Source organism: Coregonus clupeaformis, chromosome 29 (assembly GCF_020615455.1).
Source record: "Coregonus clupeaformis isolate EN_2021a chromosome 29, ASM2061545v1, whole genome shotgun sequence".
In the NCBI taxonomy this organism is placed as follows: Eukaryota; Metazoa; Chordata; class Actinopteri; order Salmoniformes; family Salmonidae; genus Coregonus; species Coregonus clupeaformis.
This window is the reverse complement of record NC_059220.1, coordinates 11,030,234-11,050,410: the sequence shown is the minus strand read 5'-3', so window position 1 is coordinate 11,050,410 and position 20,177 is coordinate 11,030,234. Positions and strand designations below refer to the sequence as shown.

General features: G+C 47.4%; 1 protein-coding gene across 3 annotated transcripts in view; it reads left to right on the top strand.

Annotated features, from left to right (window-relative positions):
• LOC121544660 (metastasis-associated protein MTA1) overlaps window positions 1-20,177 on the top strand; it is an 80,946-nt gene that overhangs the window by 39,568 nt on the left and 21,201 nt on the right. For all 3 annotated transcript variants that reach the window (XM_041854695.2, XM_045209107.1, XM_041854694.2), the window contains 6 exons: window positions 8,064-8,196; window positions 12,030-12,093; window positions 13,207-13,324; window positions 14,021-14,123; window positions 17,447-17,546; window positions 18,297-18,485. In XM_041854695.2, coding sequence (XP_041710629.1) covers window positions 8,069-8,196; window positions 12,030-12,093; window positions 13,207-13,324; window positions 14,021-14,123; window positions 17,447-17,546; window positions 18,297-18,485 — 702 coding nt within the window. In that variant the 5' untranslated portion in view covers window positions 8,064-8,068. The remainder of the gene's footprint in view (window positions 1-8,063; window positions 8,197-12,029; window positions 12,094-13,206; window positions 13,325-14,020; window positions 14,124-17,446; window positions 17,547-18,296; window positions 18,486-20,177) is intronic.

Genomic DNA, 20,177 nt, shown 5'->3' with positions numbered 1-20,177 from the left:
CTCCACTGGTGGGGTTCTGTGCTCACACTGGGCCTCTCCACTGGTGGGGTTCTGTCCCCACGGTTGGCCTCTCCACTGGTGGGGTTCTGTGCTCACTGTGGGCCTCTCTACTGGTGGGGTTCTGTCCCCACTGTGGGCCTCTCCTCTGGTGGGGTTCTGTCCCCACTGTGGGCCTCTCCACTGGTGGGGTTCTATCCCTACTGTGGGCCTCTCCACTGGTGGGGTTCTGTGCTAACTTTGGGCCTCTCCACTGGTGGGCCTATCCCCCCACTCTGGGCCTCTCCACCCACTGTGGGCCTCTCCACTGGTGGGGTTCTGTCACCACTGTTGGCCTCTCCACTGGTGGGGTTCGGTGCTCACTGTGGGCCTCTCCACTGGTGGGGTTCGGTGCTCACTGTGGGCCTCTCCACTGGTGGGGCTCTGTCCCCACTGTTGGCCTCTCCACTGGTGGGGTTCGCTGCTCACTGTGGGCCTCTCCACTGGTGGGGTTCGCTGCTCACTGTGGGCCTCTCCACTGGTGGGGTTCTGTGCTCACACTTGGCCTCTCCACTTGTGGGGTTCTGTCCCCACTGTTGGCCTCTCCACTGGTGGGGTTCGCTGCTCACTGTGGGCCTCTCCACTGGTGGGGTTCTGTGCTCACACTGGGACTCTCCACTAGTGGGGTTCTGTCCCCACTGTTGGCCTCTCCACTGGTGTGGTTCCGTCCCCACTGTTGGCCTCTCCACTGGTGGGGTTCGGTGCTCACTGTGGGCCTCTCCACTGGTGGGGTTCTGTGCTCACTGTGGGCCTCTCCACTGGTGGGGTTCTGTCTCCACTGTTGGCCTCTCCACTGGTGGGGTTCGGTGCTCACTGTGGGCCTCTCCACTGGTGGGGTTCTGTCCCCACTGTTGGCCTCTCCACTAGTGGGGTTCTGTCCCCACTGTGGGCCTCTCACTGGTGGGGTTCTGTCCCCACTGTGGGCCTCTCCACTGGTGGGGTTCTGTCCCCACCGTGGGCCTCTCCACTGGTGGGGTTCTGTCACCACTGTGGGCCTCTCCACTGGTGGGGTTCTGTCCCCACGGTGGACCTCTCCACTGGTGGGGTTCTGTCCCCACTGTTGGCCTCTCCACTGGTGGGGTTCTGTCCCCACTGTGGGCCTCTCCTCTTGTGGGGTTCTGTCCCCACTGTGGGCCTCTCCACTGGTGGGGTTCTTTGCTCACTGTGTTCCTCTCCACTGGTGGGGTTCTGTCACCACTGTGTCACTAAGGGTAGCACTAGAAGCAGAGATGAATAGCTACATGTTTTCTCTTTTGGTAGACAGCGAAGAGGGTCCACTGACTTAGTGGAAGTTGCATCATGTCAACATTCCTACAGTAAGCAAAGTGGCACAGAAGTACAGTGGGGAAAAAAAGTATTTAGTCAGCCACCAATTGTGCAAGTTCTCCCACTTAAAAAGATGAGAGGCCTGTAATTTTCATCATAGGTACACGTCAACTATGACAGACAAATAGTTTTTTTTTCTCCAGAAAATCACATTGTAGGATTTTTAATGAATTTATTTGCAAATTATGGTGGAAAATAAGTATTTGGTCAATAACAAAAGTTTCTCAATACTTTGTTATATACCCTTTGTTGGCAATGACACAGGTCAAAGGTTTTCTTTAAGTCTTCACAAGGTTTTCACACACTGTTGCTGGTATTTTGGCCCATTCCTCCATGCAGATCTCCTCTAGAGCAGTGATGTTTTGGGGCTGTCGCTGGGCAACACGGACTTTCAACTCCCTCCAAAGATTTTCTATGGGGTTGAGATCTGTAGACTGGCTAGGCCACTCCAGGACCTTGAAATGCTTCTTACGAAGCCACTCCTTCGTTGCCCGGGCGGTGTGTTTGGGATCATTGTCATGCTGAAAGACCCAGCCACGTTTCATCTTCAATGCCCTTGCTGACGGAAGGAGGTTTTCACTCAAAATCTCACGATACACGGCCCCATTCATTCTTTCCTTTACACGGATCAGTCGTCCTGGTCCCTTTGCAGAAAAACAGCCCCAAAGCATGATGTTTCCACCCCCATGCTTCACAGTAGGTATGGTGTTCTTTGGATGCAACTCAGCATTCTTTGTCCTCCAAACACGACGAGTTGAGTTTTTACCAAAAAGTTATATTTTGGTTTCATCTGACCATATGACATTCTCCCAATCCTCTTCTGGATCATCCAAATGCACTCTAGCAAACTTCAGACGGGCCTGGACATGTACTGGCTTAAGCAGGGGGACACGTCTTGCACTGCAGGATTTGAGTCCCTGGCGGCGTAGTGTGTTACTGATGGTAGGCTTTGTTACTTTGGTCCCAGCTCTCTGCAGGTCATTCACTAGGTCCCCCCGTGTGGTTCTGGGATTTTTGCTCACCGTTCTTGTGATCATTTTGACCCCACGGGGTGAGATCTTACGTGGAGCCCCAGATCGAGGGAGATTATCAGTGGTCTTGTATGTTTTCCATTTCCTAATAATTGCTCCCACAGTTGATTTCTTCAAACCAAGCTGCTTACCTATTGCAGATTCAGTCTTCCCAGCCTGGTGCAGGTCTACAATTTTGTTTCTGTTGTCCTTTGACAGCTCTTTGCTGACTGTTTGAGGTTGTGGACAGGTGTCTTTTATACTGATAACAAGTTCAAACAGGTGCCATTACTACAGGTAAGGAGTGGAGGACAGAGGAGCCTCTTAAAGAAGAAGTTACAGGTCTGTGAGAGCCAGAAATCTTGCTTGTTTGTAGGTGACCAAATACTTATTTTCCACCATAATTTGCAAATAAATTCATAAAAATCCTACAATGTGATTTTCTGGATTTTTTTCTTCTCAATTTGTCTGTCAAAGTTGACGTGTACCTATGATGAAAATTACAGGCCTCTCTCATCTTTTTAAGTGGGAGAACTTGCACAATTGGTGGCTGACTAAATACTTTTTCCCCCCACTGTACCTGTGTATCCCTGCCACCAGCCTGCCGTCTGAGCGAGTTTTCAGCACAGGTGGCAACATTGTTACATGCCGCCGATCATGTTTGAATCCAGACAAGGTCAATATGTTGGTTTTTCTGGCAAAAAACCTTGAGTAGGATGAGCCTGAATGCCAGGTTGAATCTAATTTGATAATTTTTCAGTTTACAAATGTACAGTTTACAAATGTACTGACACTCAGATAAAGCAAAACTGAATAGAGCTTTTTGTGCTAATATTTATAATTTAAGAGAATAGTTAGCCTTTTATTCAAGATACGTTTTGTTATGTAGCTACTCATGTCAAATAACTGAAACTAAATAAAAGAGTTGAGAATTGTAAATTGGGTTAAATAAATAAAAAATTACAATGTTTTTGCATGATTTTTACATAAGCCTTCAGGGTACTTTGCCCTTGTCAATTGTCCATATCTCAGTTTAATGTGAGTTACAATTACTGAATAAAGTTGAGTTGGGAAAATGTTTATCATGCCTTATTTTCCTTTGCAGCCTTTTGCTGGATCACCTGGTAACCAAATAACTTTCTTTGACATGGTATAAAAAAGGTGCTAATGGAGAGTAACCTCCCAAAATTATAACTTATCGCAATTTATCATTATCGCAGTCATAAACCCCGCCTATTTCTACAATTTATCTTCTTAAAATCAGATTTTAAACCTAACCTTAACCACACTGCTAACCTATGCCAGACTTTAAATGTAGACCAAAAATTCTCATTCTTGTAGCCAATTTTGACTTTGTGGCTGTGGAATCTGACTTTGTGGCTGTGGATGCTAGTGGAAACCGAGAGGGAGCGAGCCTGTGGCAGTTGTATTATACTGAACAAAAATATAAACGCAATACGCAACAATTTCAAAGATTTTACTGAGTTACAGTTCATATAAAAATCAGTCAATTGAAATAAATAAATTAGGCCCTAATCTATGGATTTCACATGACTGGGAAGGGGTGGGCTTGGGAGGGCATAGGCCCACCTACTTGGCAGCCAGGTCCACCCACTGGGAAGCCAGCTGGGAAGCCAGCCACTGGGAAGAACTGGGAGTTTTTCCCCACAAAAGGGTTTTATTACAGACCGAAATACTCCTCAGTTTCATCAGCTTTCCGGGTAACCCCCCCTCAGATGATCCCACAGGTGAAGAAGCCGGATGTGGAGGTCCTGGGCTAGCGTGGTTACACGTGGTCTGCGGTTGTGAGGCCGGTTGGACGTACTGCCAAATTCTCTAAAACGACGTTGGAGGCAGCTTATGGAAGAGAAATGAACATTCAATTCTCTGGCAAAAGCTCTGGTGGACATTTCTGTAGTCAGCATGCCAATTGCACACTCCCTCAAAACTTGAGATATCTGTGGCATTGTGTTGTGTGACAAAACTGCACATTTTAAAGTGGCTTTTAATTGTCCACAGCACACAGTGTATTGTATTGTATTTAGTATGGATCCCCATTAGCTGTTGCCAAGGCAGCAGCTACAATTCCTGGGGTCCATCAAAATTAAGACAGTTTATACAATTTTAAAAACATTACGATACATTCACAACAGATTTCACAACACACTGTGTGCCCTCAAGTTACTACTCCACTACCACATATCTACAACACAGAATCCATGTGTATGTGTGTGGGTATACATCTCTTCACAGTCCCCTCTGTTCCATAAGGTGTATTTTTATCTGTTTTTAAATCTGATTCCACTGTAGCCATGGCTCTATGTAGTACTGTGCGCCTCCCATAGTATTTTCTGGACTGTGAAGAGACCGCTGGTGGCATGTCTTGTGGGGTATGCATGGGTGTCCGAGCTGTGTGCCAGCATTCCAAATAGACAGCTCGGTACATGCAGGTTAAGAGCATTGGGCCAGTAATCGAAAGGTCGCTGGTTCGAATCCCCGAGCCGACTAGGTGAAAAATCTGTCGGTGCCCTTGAGCAAGGCACTTAACCCTAATTGCTCCTGTAAGTCGCTCTGGATAAGAGCATCTGCTAAATGACTAAAATATAAATGTACATTCAGCTCGTCAACACCTCTCACAAAAACAAGCAGTGATGAAGTCAATCTCTCCTCCACTTTGAGCCAGGAGAGATTGACATGCATATTATTAATATTAGCTCTCTGTGTACATCCAAGGGCCAGCCGTGCTGCCCTGTTCTGAGCCAATTGCAGTTTTCCTAAGTCCCTCTTTGTGGCACCTGACCACACGACAGAACAGTAGTCCAGGTGTGACAAAACTAGGGCCTGTAGGACCTGCCTGGTTGATAGTGCTGTTAAGAAGGCAGAGCAGCGCTTTATTATGGACAGACTTCTCCCCATCTTGGCTACTGTTGTATCAATATGTTATGACCATGACAGTTTACAATCCAGGATTACTCCAAGCAGTTTAGTCACCTCAACTTGCTTAATTTCCACATTATTCATTACAATATTTAGTTGAGGTTTAGGTTTTAGTGAATGATTTGTCCAAATACAATGCTTTTAGTTTTTGAAATATTTAGGACTAATTTATTCCTTGCCACCCATTCTGAAACTAACTGCAGCTCTTTGTTAAGTGTTGCAGTCATTTCAGTCACTGTAGTAGCTGACGTGTATAGTGTTGAGTCATCCGCATACATAGACACACTGGCTTTACTCAAAGCCAGTGGCATGTCGTTAGTAAAGATTGAAAAAAGTAAGTGGTCTAGACAGCTGCCCTGGGGAATAATATTGGAGAGGCTTCCATTAAAGAACACCCTCTGTGTTCTGTTAGACAGGTAACTCTTTATCCACAATATAGCAGGGGGTGTAAAGCCATAACACATATGTTTTTCCATCAGCAGACTATGATCGATAATGTCAAAAGCCTCACTGAAGTATAACAAAACAGTCCCCACAATAATTTTGTCATACATTTCTCTCAGCCAATTATCAGTCATTTGTTTAAGTGCTGTGCTTGTTGAATGTCCTTCCCTATAAGCGTGCTGAAAGTCTGTTGTCAATTTGTTTACTGTAAAATAGCATTGTATCTGGTCAAACACAATTTTTTCCAATAGTTTACTATGGATTGGTAACAGGCTAATTGGTCGGCTATTTGAGCCAGTAAAGGGGGCTTTACTATTCTTAGGTAGCGGAATGACTTTTGCTTCCCTCCAAGCCTTGGGGCACACACATTCTAGTAGGCTTAAATTGAAAATATGGCAAATAGGAGTGGCAATATCGTCTGCTATTATCCTCAGTCATTTTCCATCCAAGTGTCTTCCACACTTACTTTATGGAATTCAAAATTACAATGCTTGTCTTTCATCATTTGGTCAGATATACTTGGATGTGTAGTGTCAGCGTTTGTTGCTGGCATGTCATGCCTAAATTTGCTAATCTTGCCAATGAAAAAATTATAAAAGTAGTTGGCAATATCAGTGGGTTTTGTGATGAATGAGTCATCTGATTCAATGAATGATTGTGCTGAGTTACCTTTTTTTCCAAAATGTAATTTAAGGTGCTGCAAAGCTTTTTACTATCATTCTTTATATCATTTATCTTTGTTTCATAGTATAGTTTATTTTGATTCAGTTTAGTCACATTTCTCAATTTGCAATACGTTTGCCAATCGGTTGTGCTGCCAGACTTATGTGCCATACCTTTTGCCTCATCCCTCTCAACCATACCATTTCTTAATTCCTCATCAATCCAAGGGGATTTAACAGTTTTTAAATTCATTTTCTTAATGGGTGCGTGCTTATTAGTAACTGGAATAAGCAATTTCAAAAATGTGTCAAGCGCAGCGTCTGGCTGGTCCTCATTACACACCACAGACAAGCAAATATTATTTACATCATCAACATAAGAATCACTACAAAACGTATTGTATGACCTCTTATACACTATATTAAGCCCAGCCTTTGGAACTTTGGTTTTCCTAGATATGGCTACTATATTGTGATCACTACATCCGATGCATTTGTATACTGCTTTAAAGCAAATTTCTGCAGCATTAGTAAAGATGTGATCAATACATGTTGATGATTTCATTCCTGTGCTGTTTGTAACTACCCTGGTAGGTTGACTGATAACCTGAAACAGGTTGCAGGCACTGGTTACAGTTTGAAGCTTTTTCTTGAGGGGGCAGCTTGATGAAAGCCAGTCAATATTGAAATCACCCAGAAAATATACCTCTCTGTTGATATCACATACATTATCAAGCATTTCACACATGTTATCCAGACACTGACTGTTAACACTTGGTGGTCTATAGCAGCTTCCCACACGAATGGGCTTTAGGTGAGGCAGATGAACCTGTAGCCATATTACTTCAACAGTATTTAACATGAGATCCTCTCTAAGCTTTACAGGAATGTGGTTCTTAATATAGACCTCAACACCACCCCAATTGGTATTTCTGTCTTTTCTGTAAATGTTATAACCATGTATTGCTACCACTCTATTATCAAAGGTATTCTCTAAGTGAGTTTCAGAGATAGGCAGAATATGAATGTCATCTGTTACTAGCAAGTTATTGACTTCATGAACCTTGTTTCTTAGGCAACATATGTTAACGTGGGCTATTTTTAGCACTTTTCTGGGATGCTTGATGCACCTTGTGCTTGATGCACAAGGTGCACCTGTGTAATGATCATGCTGTTTAATCAGCTTCTTGATATATCACAACTGTCAGGTGGATGTATTATCTTGGCAAAGGAGAAATGCTCACTAACAGGGAAATAAACAAATTTGTGCAAAAAAATTGAGAGAAATAAGCTTTTTGTGCGTATGGAACATTTCTGGGATGTTTTATTTCAGCTCATGAAACATGAGACCAACACTTTACACGTTGTGTTTATATTTTTGTTCAGTGTAGATGGGACTTAAATGTTCTACCACATTAACCATTTTATTTTTTTTAAGCATTTGTTGTGTGTGGCAAGATTGCACTGGTTTAGTGACAACTCAGTTGAGCTAACCTAATGTGAGTATTTACCTTTGACCCCTATCAGGAGAGATGGAGGAGATGTTGAACTGTGTGTGTCTCTCTGTGTGTGCGCATCTGTGTGTGCGCCCGTGTGTGTTCACACACATAACTAACTTCAGTGTGTTTGACCTCTGACCCCTATCCAGGAGAGATGGAGGAGGAGATGGAGAACCCAGAGTTGAACCCAGTTGACCTGCCAGAGAAACAGAAACACCAGCTTAGACACCGAGAGCTATTCCTGTCCCGCCAGCTAGAGTCACTACCCGCTACACACATCAGGTACATTATATACATGCTACTAGACCAGCTCGAGTCACTACCCACTACATTATATACCTGCTATTATAAACTGGGTGGTTCGAGCCCTGAATGCTGATTGGCTGACAGCTGTGGTATATCATACCGTATACCATGGGTACGACAAAACGTTATTTTTGCTGCTCTAATTACGTTGGTAACCAGTTTATAATAGCAATAAGGCACCTCGGGCATGCGTTGCGTCGTGCCTAAGAACAGCCCTTAGCCGTGGTATACCGGCCATGTACCACACCTCCTCGGGCCTTATTGCTTAACTAGACCAGCTAGAGTCACTACCCACTACATTATATACCTGCTAATAGACCAGCTAGAGTCACTACCCGCTGCATTATATACCTGCTAATAGACCAGCTAGAGTCACTACCCGCTACATTATATACCTGCTACTAGACCAGCTAGAGTCACTACCCGCTACATTATATACCTGCTAATAGACCAGCTAGAGTCACTACCCGCTGCATTATATACCTGCTACTAGACCAGCTAGAGTCACTACCCGCTGCATTATATACCTGCTACTAGACCAGCTAGAGTCACTACCCGCTGCATTATATACCTGCTACTAGACCAGCTAGAGTCACTACCCGCTACATTATATACCTGCTACTAGACCAGCTAGAGTCACTACCCGCTGCATTATATACCTGCTACTAGACCAGCTAGAGTCACTACCCGCTGCATTATATACCTGCTACTAGACCAGCTAGAGTCACTACCCGCTACATTATATACCTGCTACTAGACCAGCTAGAGTCACTACCCGCTACATTATATACCTGCTACTAGACCAGCTAGAGTCACTACCCGCTACATTATATACCTGCTAATAGACCAGCTAGAGTCACTACCCGCTGCATTATATACCTGCTACTAGACCAGCTAGAGTCACTACCCGCTGCATTATATACCTGCTAATAGACCAGCTAGAGTCACTACCCGCTGCATTATATACCTGCTACTAGACCAGCTAGAGGTACTACCCGCTGCATTATATACCTGCTACTAGACCAGCTAGAGTCACTACCCGCTGCATTATATACCTGCTACTAGACCAGCTAGAGTCAGTACCCGCTGCATTATATACCTGCTACTAGACCAGCTAGAGTCACTACCCGCTACATTATATACCTGCTACTAGACCAGCTAGAGTCACTACCCGCTACATTATATACCTGCTACTAGACCAGCTAGAGTCACTACCCGCTACATTATATACCTGCTACTAGACCAGCTAGAGTCACTACCCGCTACATTATATACCTGCTACTAGACCAGCTAGAGTCACTACCCGCTACATTATATACCTGCTAATAGACCAGCTAGAGTCACTACCCGCTGCATTATATACCTGCTAATAGACCAGCTAGAGTCACTACCCGCTGCATTATATACCTGCTACTAGACCAGCTAGAGTCACTACCCGCTACATTATATACCTGCTAATAGACCAGCTAGAGTCACTACCCGCTGCATTATATACCTGCTACTAGACCAGCTAGAGTCACTACCCACTGCATTATATACCTGCTACTAGACCAGCTAGAGTCACTACCCGCTGCATTATATACCTGCTAATAGACCAGCTAGAGTCACTACCCGCTGCATTATATACCTGCTACTAGACCAGCTAGAGTCAGTACCCGCTACATTATATACCTGCTAATAGACCAGCTAGAGTCACTACCCGCTGCATTATATACCTGCTAATAGACCAGCTAGAGTCACTACCCGCTGCATTATATACCTGCTACTAGACCAGCTAGAGTCACTACCCGCTACATTATATACCTGCTAATAGACCAGCTAGAGTCACTACCCGCTGCATTATATACCTGCTACTAGACCAGCTAGAGTCACTACCCGCTACATTATATACCTGCTACTAGACCAGCTAGAGTCACTACCCGCTACATTATATACCTGCTAATAGACCAGCTAGAGTCACTACCCGCTGCATTATATACCTGCTACTAGACCAGCTAGAGTCAGTACCCGCTGCATTATATACCTGCTACTAGACCAGCTAGAGTCACTACCCGCTACATTATATACCTGCTACTAGACCAGCTAGAGTCACTACCCGCTACATTATATACCTGCTAATAGACCAGCTAGAGTCACTACCCGCTACATTATATACCTGCTACTAGACCAGCTAGAGTCACTACCCACTACACACTACACACATCAGGTACGCTATATTCCCTTTTTTGTATAAACGCAGCCTGGAAAACAGATGACTCTTCCTCTCACAGCTAGGAACACATATAGGCTGGAGGTGTAACGGTACATGTATTCGTACCGAACCGTTCGGGGACCTCTGATCGGTCCGCAATGTGAACCCGAATGAATACATTAAAAAATACAAAAAATGTTTAGGCTATTCCGTTAAAACAACTACAGCCTATGCACACGTTGTAATCAAAATTAAAATCTTAACTGGCACATTTCAAACTGTCCTTTTGTGAGGCGCAGCCGGGAACTACTTCTGTACGATGGCGAGTGGTGGGGTCGATAAACCAGAGTTGGAGGATCCTCCGTCATCATTTAAGTCTCAATTGTGGCTTCCCAGTAGATTACAACGGCAATGGACAGGGAGTTGTGGATAAAACGTTAACAGTATGTCGCCACGCTCCAATGAGAATAGCCTATACAGCTGCTAACACCTTTACACCAACATCACCCCAGTATACTGGCGCAAGACTGAAATGCAAAGGAACAACAACACAACATCGTCTCCACTCTGCATTCAAGCAGCCCTTGGCAGCTGATTCTGACCAGGCCAAAGAAATGACGAGCGATAGGTAGGCTGTGTTTATATTTCTAACAATCTTTGGTTTATAGCCGCGGCTATGCGCCCATTCTCGGTGGTTGAGAATAGGGGGTTTCAGCCCCTCATGAAAGAGCTCGAGCCACCTTAAGAACTTCCCTTTTGCACCCATTTCAGCAAACAGAGCAAGTACTACCTATGTAAGCAAACCAAAGCCGAAGTTTTCAATGAATATGCCAATGCACCCTGTGTTGCGCTTACTTATCAGGTGACAGCCCATCACATTACCCCAGAGTGGGAGATGTACTGTGCTACAGACACGCCCCCTTTATGAGAGGCACAAGTGCGAATCTGACACTGAAGGAGGCAGTGTAATGGGAATTTACCACATGCGACTGGTCAATTCCGGCTCTCAAACTGGTAATTACTAGTGGAAAACTCATCTATCATCCTGAGCACCCACTTCTCCCGCATGGTGACCTCTGACATCACCTACTAAGGAAATTACCTTTATAACAGCATTTTCAGCAGTTAAATGCAACAACCAAACTTTATTTATAAAAAGCTATCCATTCATGTGCTTTTTGAACTCTATAATTTGTTTACAAGCATGATAGCTGTACTTTTAGTTTATGATTGACACTGCTTCTTGGCCATTAGCCAATCAGCGTTTCTCAATGAGTTCAAATCACATGAGTGCATCCAACTGGTTTTTTCAACTTCGCAACTGGTAAATTCCCACCTCCAACATGGTTGCAAGCGCAGCATCAGAGTGGAAACTGGAGAGGCCCAACAATCCGGTCACAACAGACATTGCTGAACATTGTGAAAGGTATTTAATTTTTCCGCTGTACCGAAACCGAACTATGACCAAAAAACCGTAATATGTACCGAACCATGGGTTTGGTGAACCGTTACACCCCTAATATAGGTTGTACTGTGCTTCATTATACAGTACATGTAAGGGGTTGTTTCTGACTTTCTGTGTGTGTGTGTGTGTGTGTGTGTGTGTGGTTGATCTCAGGGGGAAATGTTGTGTCACTCTGCTGAACGAGACAGAGGCTCTGAAGTCCTATCTGGACCGAGAGGTAGGTGGCTCGCACTGCCCTTCTCTCTCTCTCCTCTTCTCTCTCCCTCTCTCTCCTCTTCTCTCTCCTCTTCTCTCTCCTCTCTCTCTCTCTCTCCTCTCTCCTCTTCTCTCTCCTCTCTCTCTCTCTCTCCTCTTCTCTCTCTCCTCTTCTCTCTCTCTCCTCTCTCTCTCTCTCTCCTCTTCTCTCTCCTCTCTCTCTCTCTCTCTCTCCTCTTCTCTCTCCTCTCTCTCTCTCCTCTCTCTCTCTCCTCTCTCTCTCGCTCTCTCTCTCCTCTCTATCTCTCTCCTCTTCTCTCTCTCTCTCACTCACTCACTCACTCACTCACTCACTCACTCACTCACTCACTCACTCACTCACTCACTCACTCACTCACTCACTCACACACACACACACACACACACACACATATAACTGCTAAATTTACTCCATATTAAATGAGTTTGTGTGTGTGTCTTGGTGCTGTATGAATAATTCAGTGTGTTGAACCAGAATGTTCTTTTCACAGTCAGTAATGAGAAGACGAGACACTAACTGCTACACACACACAATCCACAACCCCACTCAATCTCTCCAGTCCTCTGTCTCTTACTCTGTCCTCTCCAGTCCTCTGTCTCTTACTCTGTCCTCTCCAGTCCTCTGTCTCTTACTCTCTCCTCTCCAGTCCTCTGTCTCTTACTCTCTCCTCTCCAGTCCTCTGTCTCTTACTCTCTCCTCTCCAGTCCTCTGTCTCTTACTCTCTCCTCTCCAGTCCTCTGTCTCTTACTCTCTCCTCTCCAGTCCTCTGTCTCTTACTCTCTCCTCTCCAGTCCTCTGTCTCTTACTCTCTCCTCTCCAGTCCTCTGTCTCTTACTCTCTCCTCTCCAGTCCTCTGTCTCTTACTCTCTCCTCTCCAGTCCTCTGTCTCTTACTCTCTCCTCTCCAGTCCTCTGTCTCTTACTCTCTCCAGTCCTCTGTCTCTTACTCTCTCCAGTCCTCTGTCTCTTACTCTCTCCTCTCCAGTCCTCTGTCTCTTACTCTCTCCTCTCCAGTCCTCTGTCTCTTACTCTCTCCTCTCCAGTCCTCTGTCTCTTACTCTCTCCTCTCCATCCCTCTCTCCATCCCTCTCTCCAGGATGCATTCTTCTACTCCCTGGTCTACGACCCCCAACAGAAGACTCTGCTGGCTGATAAAGGGGAGATCAGGGTGGGGAACAAGTACCAGGCAGACATCACAGACTTCCTCAAAGAGGGTACATTTACATTTTAGTCATTTAGCAGACGCTCTTATCCAGAGCGACTTACAGGAGCAATTAGGGTACGTACGCCAAAGACACTCATACGGAAGACTGAACTATTAGCATATCCCATAGCAAAACGTGTCACACTAGCCTGTAGATTAGCTTGGCTAGTATTCTTTGGTACTGCAGGCAGGGTCCTATCTCATCTCAGGGCTCAGTCAGTGGGAGGGCATGGGCGTCTATCACACTGCCTGATGAACCCACTGCACTGGGAACTATTATGCAACGTTATGTCAAAGAGTGTGAATCAAAGTGTGAGTTTTAATGAGGAGCCATGTCACCCCAATAGTGTTTGAGAGGGTCAGAGGGCAGGATATGCGTGTGGATCTATCTACAAGCAAGTTTTATGAGGAACCAGAACCACATCACCCCAAGACTGATGGAGAGCCAGAGGGCATGTCTGTCTCCTCACCTTGCTGCACCGTCATACGTTTAGTTTAAATACCCACAGGGCAGTTTAGTCTGGTTGGTGTAGTGTAGCAGCCTGGGTGACTGTGCTAACTGGTTTCTAACGGGTGACTGTGCTAACTGGTTTCTAACGGGTGACTGTGCTAACTGGTTTCTAACGGGTGACTGTGCTAACTGGTTTCTAACGGGTGACTGTGCTAACTGGTTTCTAACGGGTGACTGTGCTAACTGGACCTCCAGGTGAGGAGGATGGCAGGGACCTGGCCAAGCTGGAGGAGAAGGTGTGGGACCCCAGCAGTCCCTTCACAGAAAAACAGATCGACCAGTTCCTGGTTGTTGCTCGGTAAGTGGCTCCGTTCCGGTGGGCTGTGGTGGAAGGGTAAGTGGCTCTACTGTGGTGGGAGGTGCTAGTAGCTCGGTAAGACTGCTGTGAGATCGATAGGAAATGTAAAATGCTTTTTCTGTAAGACTGGTGGGACTAGGAGGAGGTGGAGTAGGGTTTTTGGGGTAGTCGTTGGTAAGATGGACTCTGTTGTGGTAGAAGGGTGGAGGCGTTTAGAAGACTGGTCTGGTGGGAGGTGGAGGGGTTAGAAGACTGATCTGGTGGGAGGTAGAGGGGTTAGAAGACTAGTCTGGTGGGAGGTAGAGGGGTGGAGGGGGTTAGAAGACTAGTCTGGTGGGAGGTAGAGGGGTGGAGGGGGTTAGAAGACTAGTCTGGTGGGAGGTGGAGGGGGTTAGAAGACTGGTCTGGTGGGAGGTGGAGGGGGTTAGAAGACTGGTCTGGTGGGAGGTGGAGGGGGTTAGAAGACTGTGGTCTGGTGGGAGGTGGAGGGGTTAGAAGACTGTGGTCTGGTGGGAGGTAGAGGGGGTTAGAAGACTGGTCTGGTGGGATGTGGAGGGGTTTAGAAGACTGGTCTGGTGGGAGGTGGAGGGGTTAGAAGACTGGTCTGGTGGGAGGTGGAGGGGGTTAGAAGACTGATCTGGTGGGAGGTGGAGGGGTTAGAAGACTGTGGTCTGGTGGGAGGTGGAGGGGGTTAGAAGACTAGTCTGGTGGGAGGTAGAGGGGTGGAGGGGGTTAGAAGACTAGTCTGGTGGGAGGTGGAGGGGGTTAGAAGACTGGTCTGGTGGGAGGTGGAGGGGTTAGAAGACTGATCTGGTGGGAGGTAGAGGGGTGGAGGGGGTTAGAAGACTAGTCTGGTGGGAGGTGGAGGGGGTTAGAAGACTGGTCTGGTGGGAGGTGGAGGGGGTTAGAAGACTGGTCTGGTGGGAGGTGGAGGGGGTTAGAAGACTGTGGTCTGGTGGGAGGTGGAGGGGGTTAGAAGACTGTGGTCTGGTGGGAGGTAGAGGGGGTTAGAAGACTGGTCTGGTGGGATGTGGAGGGGTTTAGAAGACTGGTCTGGTGGGAGGTGGAGGGGTTAGAAGACTGGTCTGGTGGGAGGTGGAGGGGGTTAGAAGACTGATCTGGTGGGAGGTGGAGGGGTTAGAAGACTGTGGTCTGGTGGGAGGTGGAGGGGGTTAGAAGACTGGTCTGGTGGGAGGTGGAGGGGGTTAGAAGACTGTGGTCTGGTGGGAGGTGGAGGGGTTAGAAGACTGTGGTCTGGTGGGAGGTGGAGGGGTTAGAAGACTGTGGTCTGGTGGGAGGTGGAGGGGTTTAGAAGACTGATCTGGTGGGAGGTGGAGGGGGTTAGAAGACTGTGGTCTGGTGGGAGGTGGAGGGGTTAGAAGACTGGTCTGGTGGGAGGTGGAGGGGGTTAGAAGACTGGTCTGGTGGGAGGTGGAGGGGGTTAGAAGACTGTGGTCTGGTGGGAGGTGGAGGGGTTAGAAGACTGTGGTCTGGTGGGAGGTGGAGGGGTTAGAAGACTGTGGTCTGGTGGGAGGTGGAGGGGTTAGAAGACTGGTCTGGTGGGAGGTGGAGGGGTTTAGAAGACTGATCTGGTGGGAGGTGGAGGGGTTTAGAAGATGGTCTGGTGGGAGGTGGAGGGGTTAGAAGACTGGTCTGGTGGGAGGTGGAGGGGTTTAGAAGACTGATCTGGTGGGAGGTGGAGGGGTTAGAAGACTGGTCTGGTGGGAGGTGGAGGGGGTTAGAAGACTGGTCTGGTGGGAGGTGGAGGGGTTTAGAAGACTGATCTGGTGGGAGGTGGAGGGGGTTAGAAGACTGGTCTGGTGGGAGGTGGAGGGGGTTAGAAGACTGTGGTCTGGTGGGAGGTGGAGGGGTTAGAAGACTGGTCTGGTGGGAGGTGGAGGGGGTTAGAAGACTGTGGTCTGGTGGGAGGTAGAGGGGTGGAGGGGGTTAGAAGACTGGTCTGGTGGGAGGTGGAGGGGTTAGAAGACTGTGGTCTGGTGGGAGGTGGAGGGGTTTAGAAGACTGGTCTGGTGGGAGGTGGAGGGGTTTAGAAGACTGTGGTCTGGTGGGAGGTGGAGGGGGTTAGAAGACTGTGGTCTGGTGGGAGGTGGAGGGGTTTAGAAGACTGGTCTGGTGGGAGGTGGAGGGGGTTAGAAGACTGTGGTCTGGTGGGAGGTGGAGGGGTATAGAAGACTGGTCTGGTGGGAGGTGGAGGGGTTTAGAAGACTGTGGTCTGGTGGGAGGTGGAGGGGTTAGAAGACTGTGGTCTGGTGGGAGGTGGAGGGGTTTAGAAGACTGTGGTCTGGTGGGAGGTGGAGGGGGTTAGAAGACTGTGGTCTGGTGGGAGGTGGAGGGGTTTAGAAGGCTGTGGTCTGGTGGGAGGTGGAGGGGTTAGAAGACTGGTCTGGTGGGAGGTGGAGGGGTTAGAAGACTGGTCTGGTGGGAGGTGGAGGGGGTTAGAAGACTGTGGTCTGGTGGGAGGTGGAGGGGGTTAGAAGACTGTGGTCTGGTGGGAGGTGGAGGGGTTTATTGACACCTCTTCCTCTTAGCTATGTTGTCATACCTCTAAATCGGGAGGATTAACACAAACTCCTCTTGCTTATCCCTCTCTCTCTCCTTGTCTCTCTCTCTCCCCCATCTCTTTCCCTCCTTGTCTCTCTCCCCCATCTCTTTCCCTCCTTGTCTCTCTCCCCCATCTCTTTCCCTCCTTGTCTCTCTCTTTCCCTCATTCTCTTTCTCTCTCTCCCCCATCTCTTTCCCTCCTTGTCTCTCTCTCTCTCCCCCATCTCTTTCTCTCATTGTCTCTCTCCCCATGTCTCTCTCTCTCCCCCTCTCTCTCCCCATCTCTTTCCGTCCTTGTCTCTCTCTCCCCCTCTCTCTCTCCCCCATCTCTTTCCCTCCTTGTCTCTCTCTTCCCCTCTCTCTCCCCCCTCTTCTCTCTCTCTCCCCTCTCTCTCCCCCCTCTTCTCTCTCTCTCCCCTCTTTCCCTCCTTGTCTCTCTCTCTCCCCCCTCTTTCTCTCCTTGTCTCTCTCTCTCTCCCCCCTCTTTCTCTCTTTGTCTCTCTCTCTCTCCCCCCTCTTTTTCTCATTGTCTCTCTCTCTCCCCCCTCTTTCTCTCCTTGTCTTTCTTTCCCTCCTTGTCTCTCTCTCTCCCCATCTCTCTCCCTCCTTGTCTCTCTCTCTCTCCCCCATCTCTTTCCCTCCTTGTCTCTCTCTCTCTCCCCCATCTCTTTCCCTCCTTGTCTTTCTCTCTCTCTCCCCCATCTCTTTCCCTCCTCTCTGTCATCTCTTCCTCTCTCTCTTCCTCTCTCTCGCTCTCTCAGGTCAGTGGGAACCTTTGCGCGGGCTCTAGACTGCAGTAGTTCTGTCCGGCAGCCCAGTCTTCACATGAGTGCTGCTGCTGCCTCTAGAGACATCACCCTGGTAAGACACACACACATTGCCCACTGCCCTAGGTAAGGTCAGGGTCAGGATAGAAGTGAGTGCTCGGCAGGATTACTGTTAGCCCAGGGGTATGCTGGGAGCTTCAGTAGCGGGAGTGAGTGGGTGTGCGTGGGTGCAATCGTGCGCATGTGTTTGTGTGATACTGCGTGTGTGCGTGTGTGTGTGTGTGTGTGTGTGTGTAAGTGCATGTGTGTGTGTCTGAGTATCAGTAACGAGCAGGCTTAGTGGCCCAAGATGCCCCATGTGGCCACGTTCCGGCCCACTTCTGCAACTCGTATATAAAACATGGAACACAGGCCTCAGAGCTACAGTGTACACACATATATAAATATGAACACACACGCATGCTCTCGTGGACACACACATGCACGTACACACACATCCATATACATCAAAACAACACGTGCACAACACACAAATCAACTCTAACACAAGATAATAGCACATCCACTTGTCAGGTCTAGACTATGTTGCACTCTTAACCTTGGTGGCTTTGACGAACAGAATAACAGGGACCTTTTGCTTGGTTTGCTTGTTACAAGGGTGTGTTTTGTTGGCTGGGTATAGGTGAAAACCAGGGTAATGTTTATTAGGGCACACAGTAAACCGCACAGAAGTGTTTCTTATCGGACAAGTACAGATGGTACCTCCCTATTTCAAAGTGTTTCTTCTGTTTTGTGCCTACTGAACACTACCCAATATTTCGCCCCCCTCCTCTCTTCTCCCCAGTTCCATGCCATGGACACCCTGGATAAGACGGGTTATGACATGACGCGGGCCATCGCTGCCCTGGTACCCCAGGGAGGACCTGTTCTCTGCCGGGACGAGATGGAGGAGTGGAGCGCCTCTGAGGCCAACCTGTTTGAAGAGGCCCTGGAGAAATACGGAAAAGACTTCACAGACATACAGCAGGACTTCGTGAGTAGAGACGGGCAACGGGCAGACAGACAGGTTTCAGACAGACAGACTGGTATGGTTCTGCAACCTTGGCTTGGACTACACTCAACAAGGAAGCTCTGATGTGCATATCACCAAAATAAGGAGCAAGAACAATCTTCAGGGGAACTGTTGGGCTGCAGCTTGCCAGCCTAGTCCACCACTAGGGACCAATCAGATGGCATTATTTCTTTCTAAAACTATTCTCACAAATGTAAAAGAAACAATGCTTAGACTGAGAGGAACTGTTAAATGCTCACAATAATGTACTATTGGTGAGACACTCAACTCCGAGACTACCAGGCAGGCATCTATTGAGAGCAGAGAAGAGAATCCTGCATGTCTAGTGTAGCCATATATATTGGTAGTGTATGGCTAAATCTCTCTCAGCCATAGAGATAGATAGTGAATGGCTATATCTCTCTCAGCCATAGAAATAGATTGTGTATGACTATATCTCTCTCAGCCATAGAGATGGATAGTGTATGGCTATATCTCTCAGCCATAGAGATAGATAGTGTATGGCTATACAGTGCATTCGGAAAGTATTTTCCAAATGTTGTTTACGGTACAGCCTTATTCTAAAATGGATTAAATATTATAATTTTCTCATCAATCTACACACAATACCCCATAATGACTAAGCAAAAACTGTTTTTTAGAAATGTTAGCAAATTTATTAAAAATAAAAAACACATACCTTATTTATGTATTCAGACCCTTTGCTATGAGACTCTAAATTGAGCTCAGGTGGATCCTGTTTCCATTGATCATCCTTGAGATGTTTCTACAACATGATTTGAAACAGCACACACCTGTCTATATAAGGTCCCACAGTTGACAGTGCATGTCAGAGCAAAAACCAAGCCATGAGGTCGAAGGAATTGTCCGTAGAGCTCTGAAACAGGATAGTGGTGAGGCACAGATCTGGGGAAGGGTACCAGAACATTTCTGCAGCATTGAAGGTCCCCAAGAACACAGTGGCCTCCATCATTCTTAAACGGAAGAAGTTTGGAACCACCAAGACTCTTCCTAAAGCTGGCCGCCCGGCCAAACTGAGCAACCGGGGGAGAAGGGCCTTGGTCAGGGAGGTGACCAAGAACCCGATGGTCAATCTGACAGAACCTTCCAGAAGATCAACCATCTCTGCAGCACTCCATCAATCAGGCCTTTATGGTAAAGTGGCCAGATGGAATCCACTCCTCAGTAAAAGGCACATGACAGCCCGCTTGGAGTTTGCCAAAAGGCACCTAAAGGACTCTGACCATGAGAAACCAAGATTCTCTGGTCTGATGAAACCCTGACCATGAGAAACAAGATTCTCTGGTCTGATGAAACCAAGATTGAACTCTTTGGCCTGAATGCCAAGCGTCACGTCTGGAGGAAACCTGGCACCATCCCTACGGTGAAGCATGGTGGTGGCAGCATCATGCTGTGGGGATGTTTTTCAGCGGCAGGGACTGGGAGACTAGTCAGGTTTGAGGGAAAGATGAACGGAGCAAAGTACAGAGAGATCCTTGATGAAAACCTGCTCTAGAGCACTCAGGACCTCAGACTGGAGCGAAGGTTCACCTTCCAACAGGACAACGACCCTAAGCACACAGCCAAGACAAAGCAGGAGTGGCTTCGGGACAAGTCTCTGAATGTCCTTGAGTGGCCCAGCCAGAGGCCGGA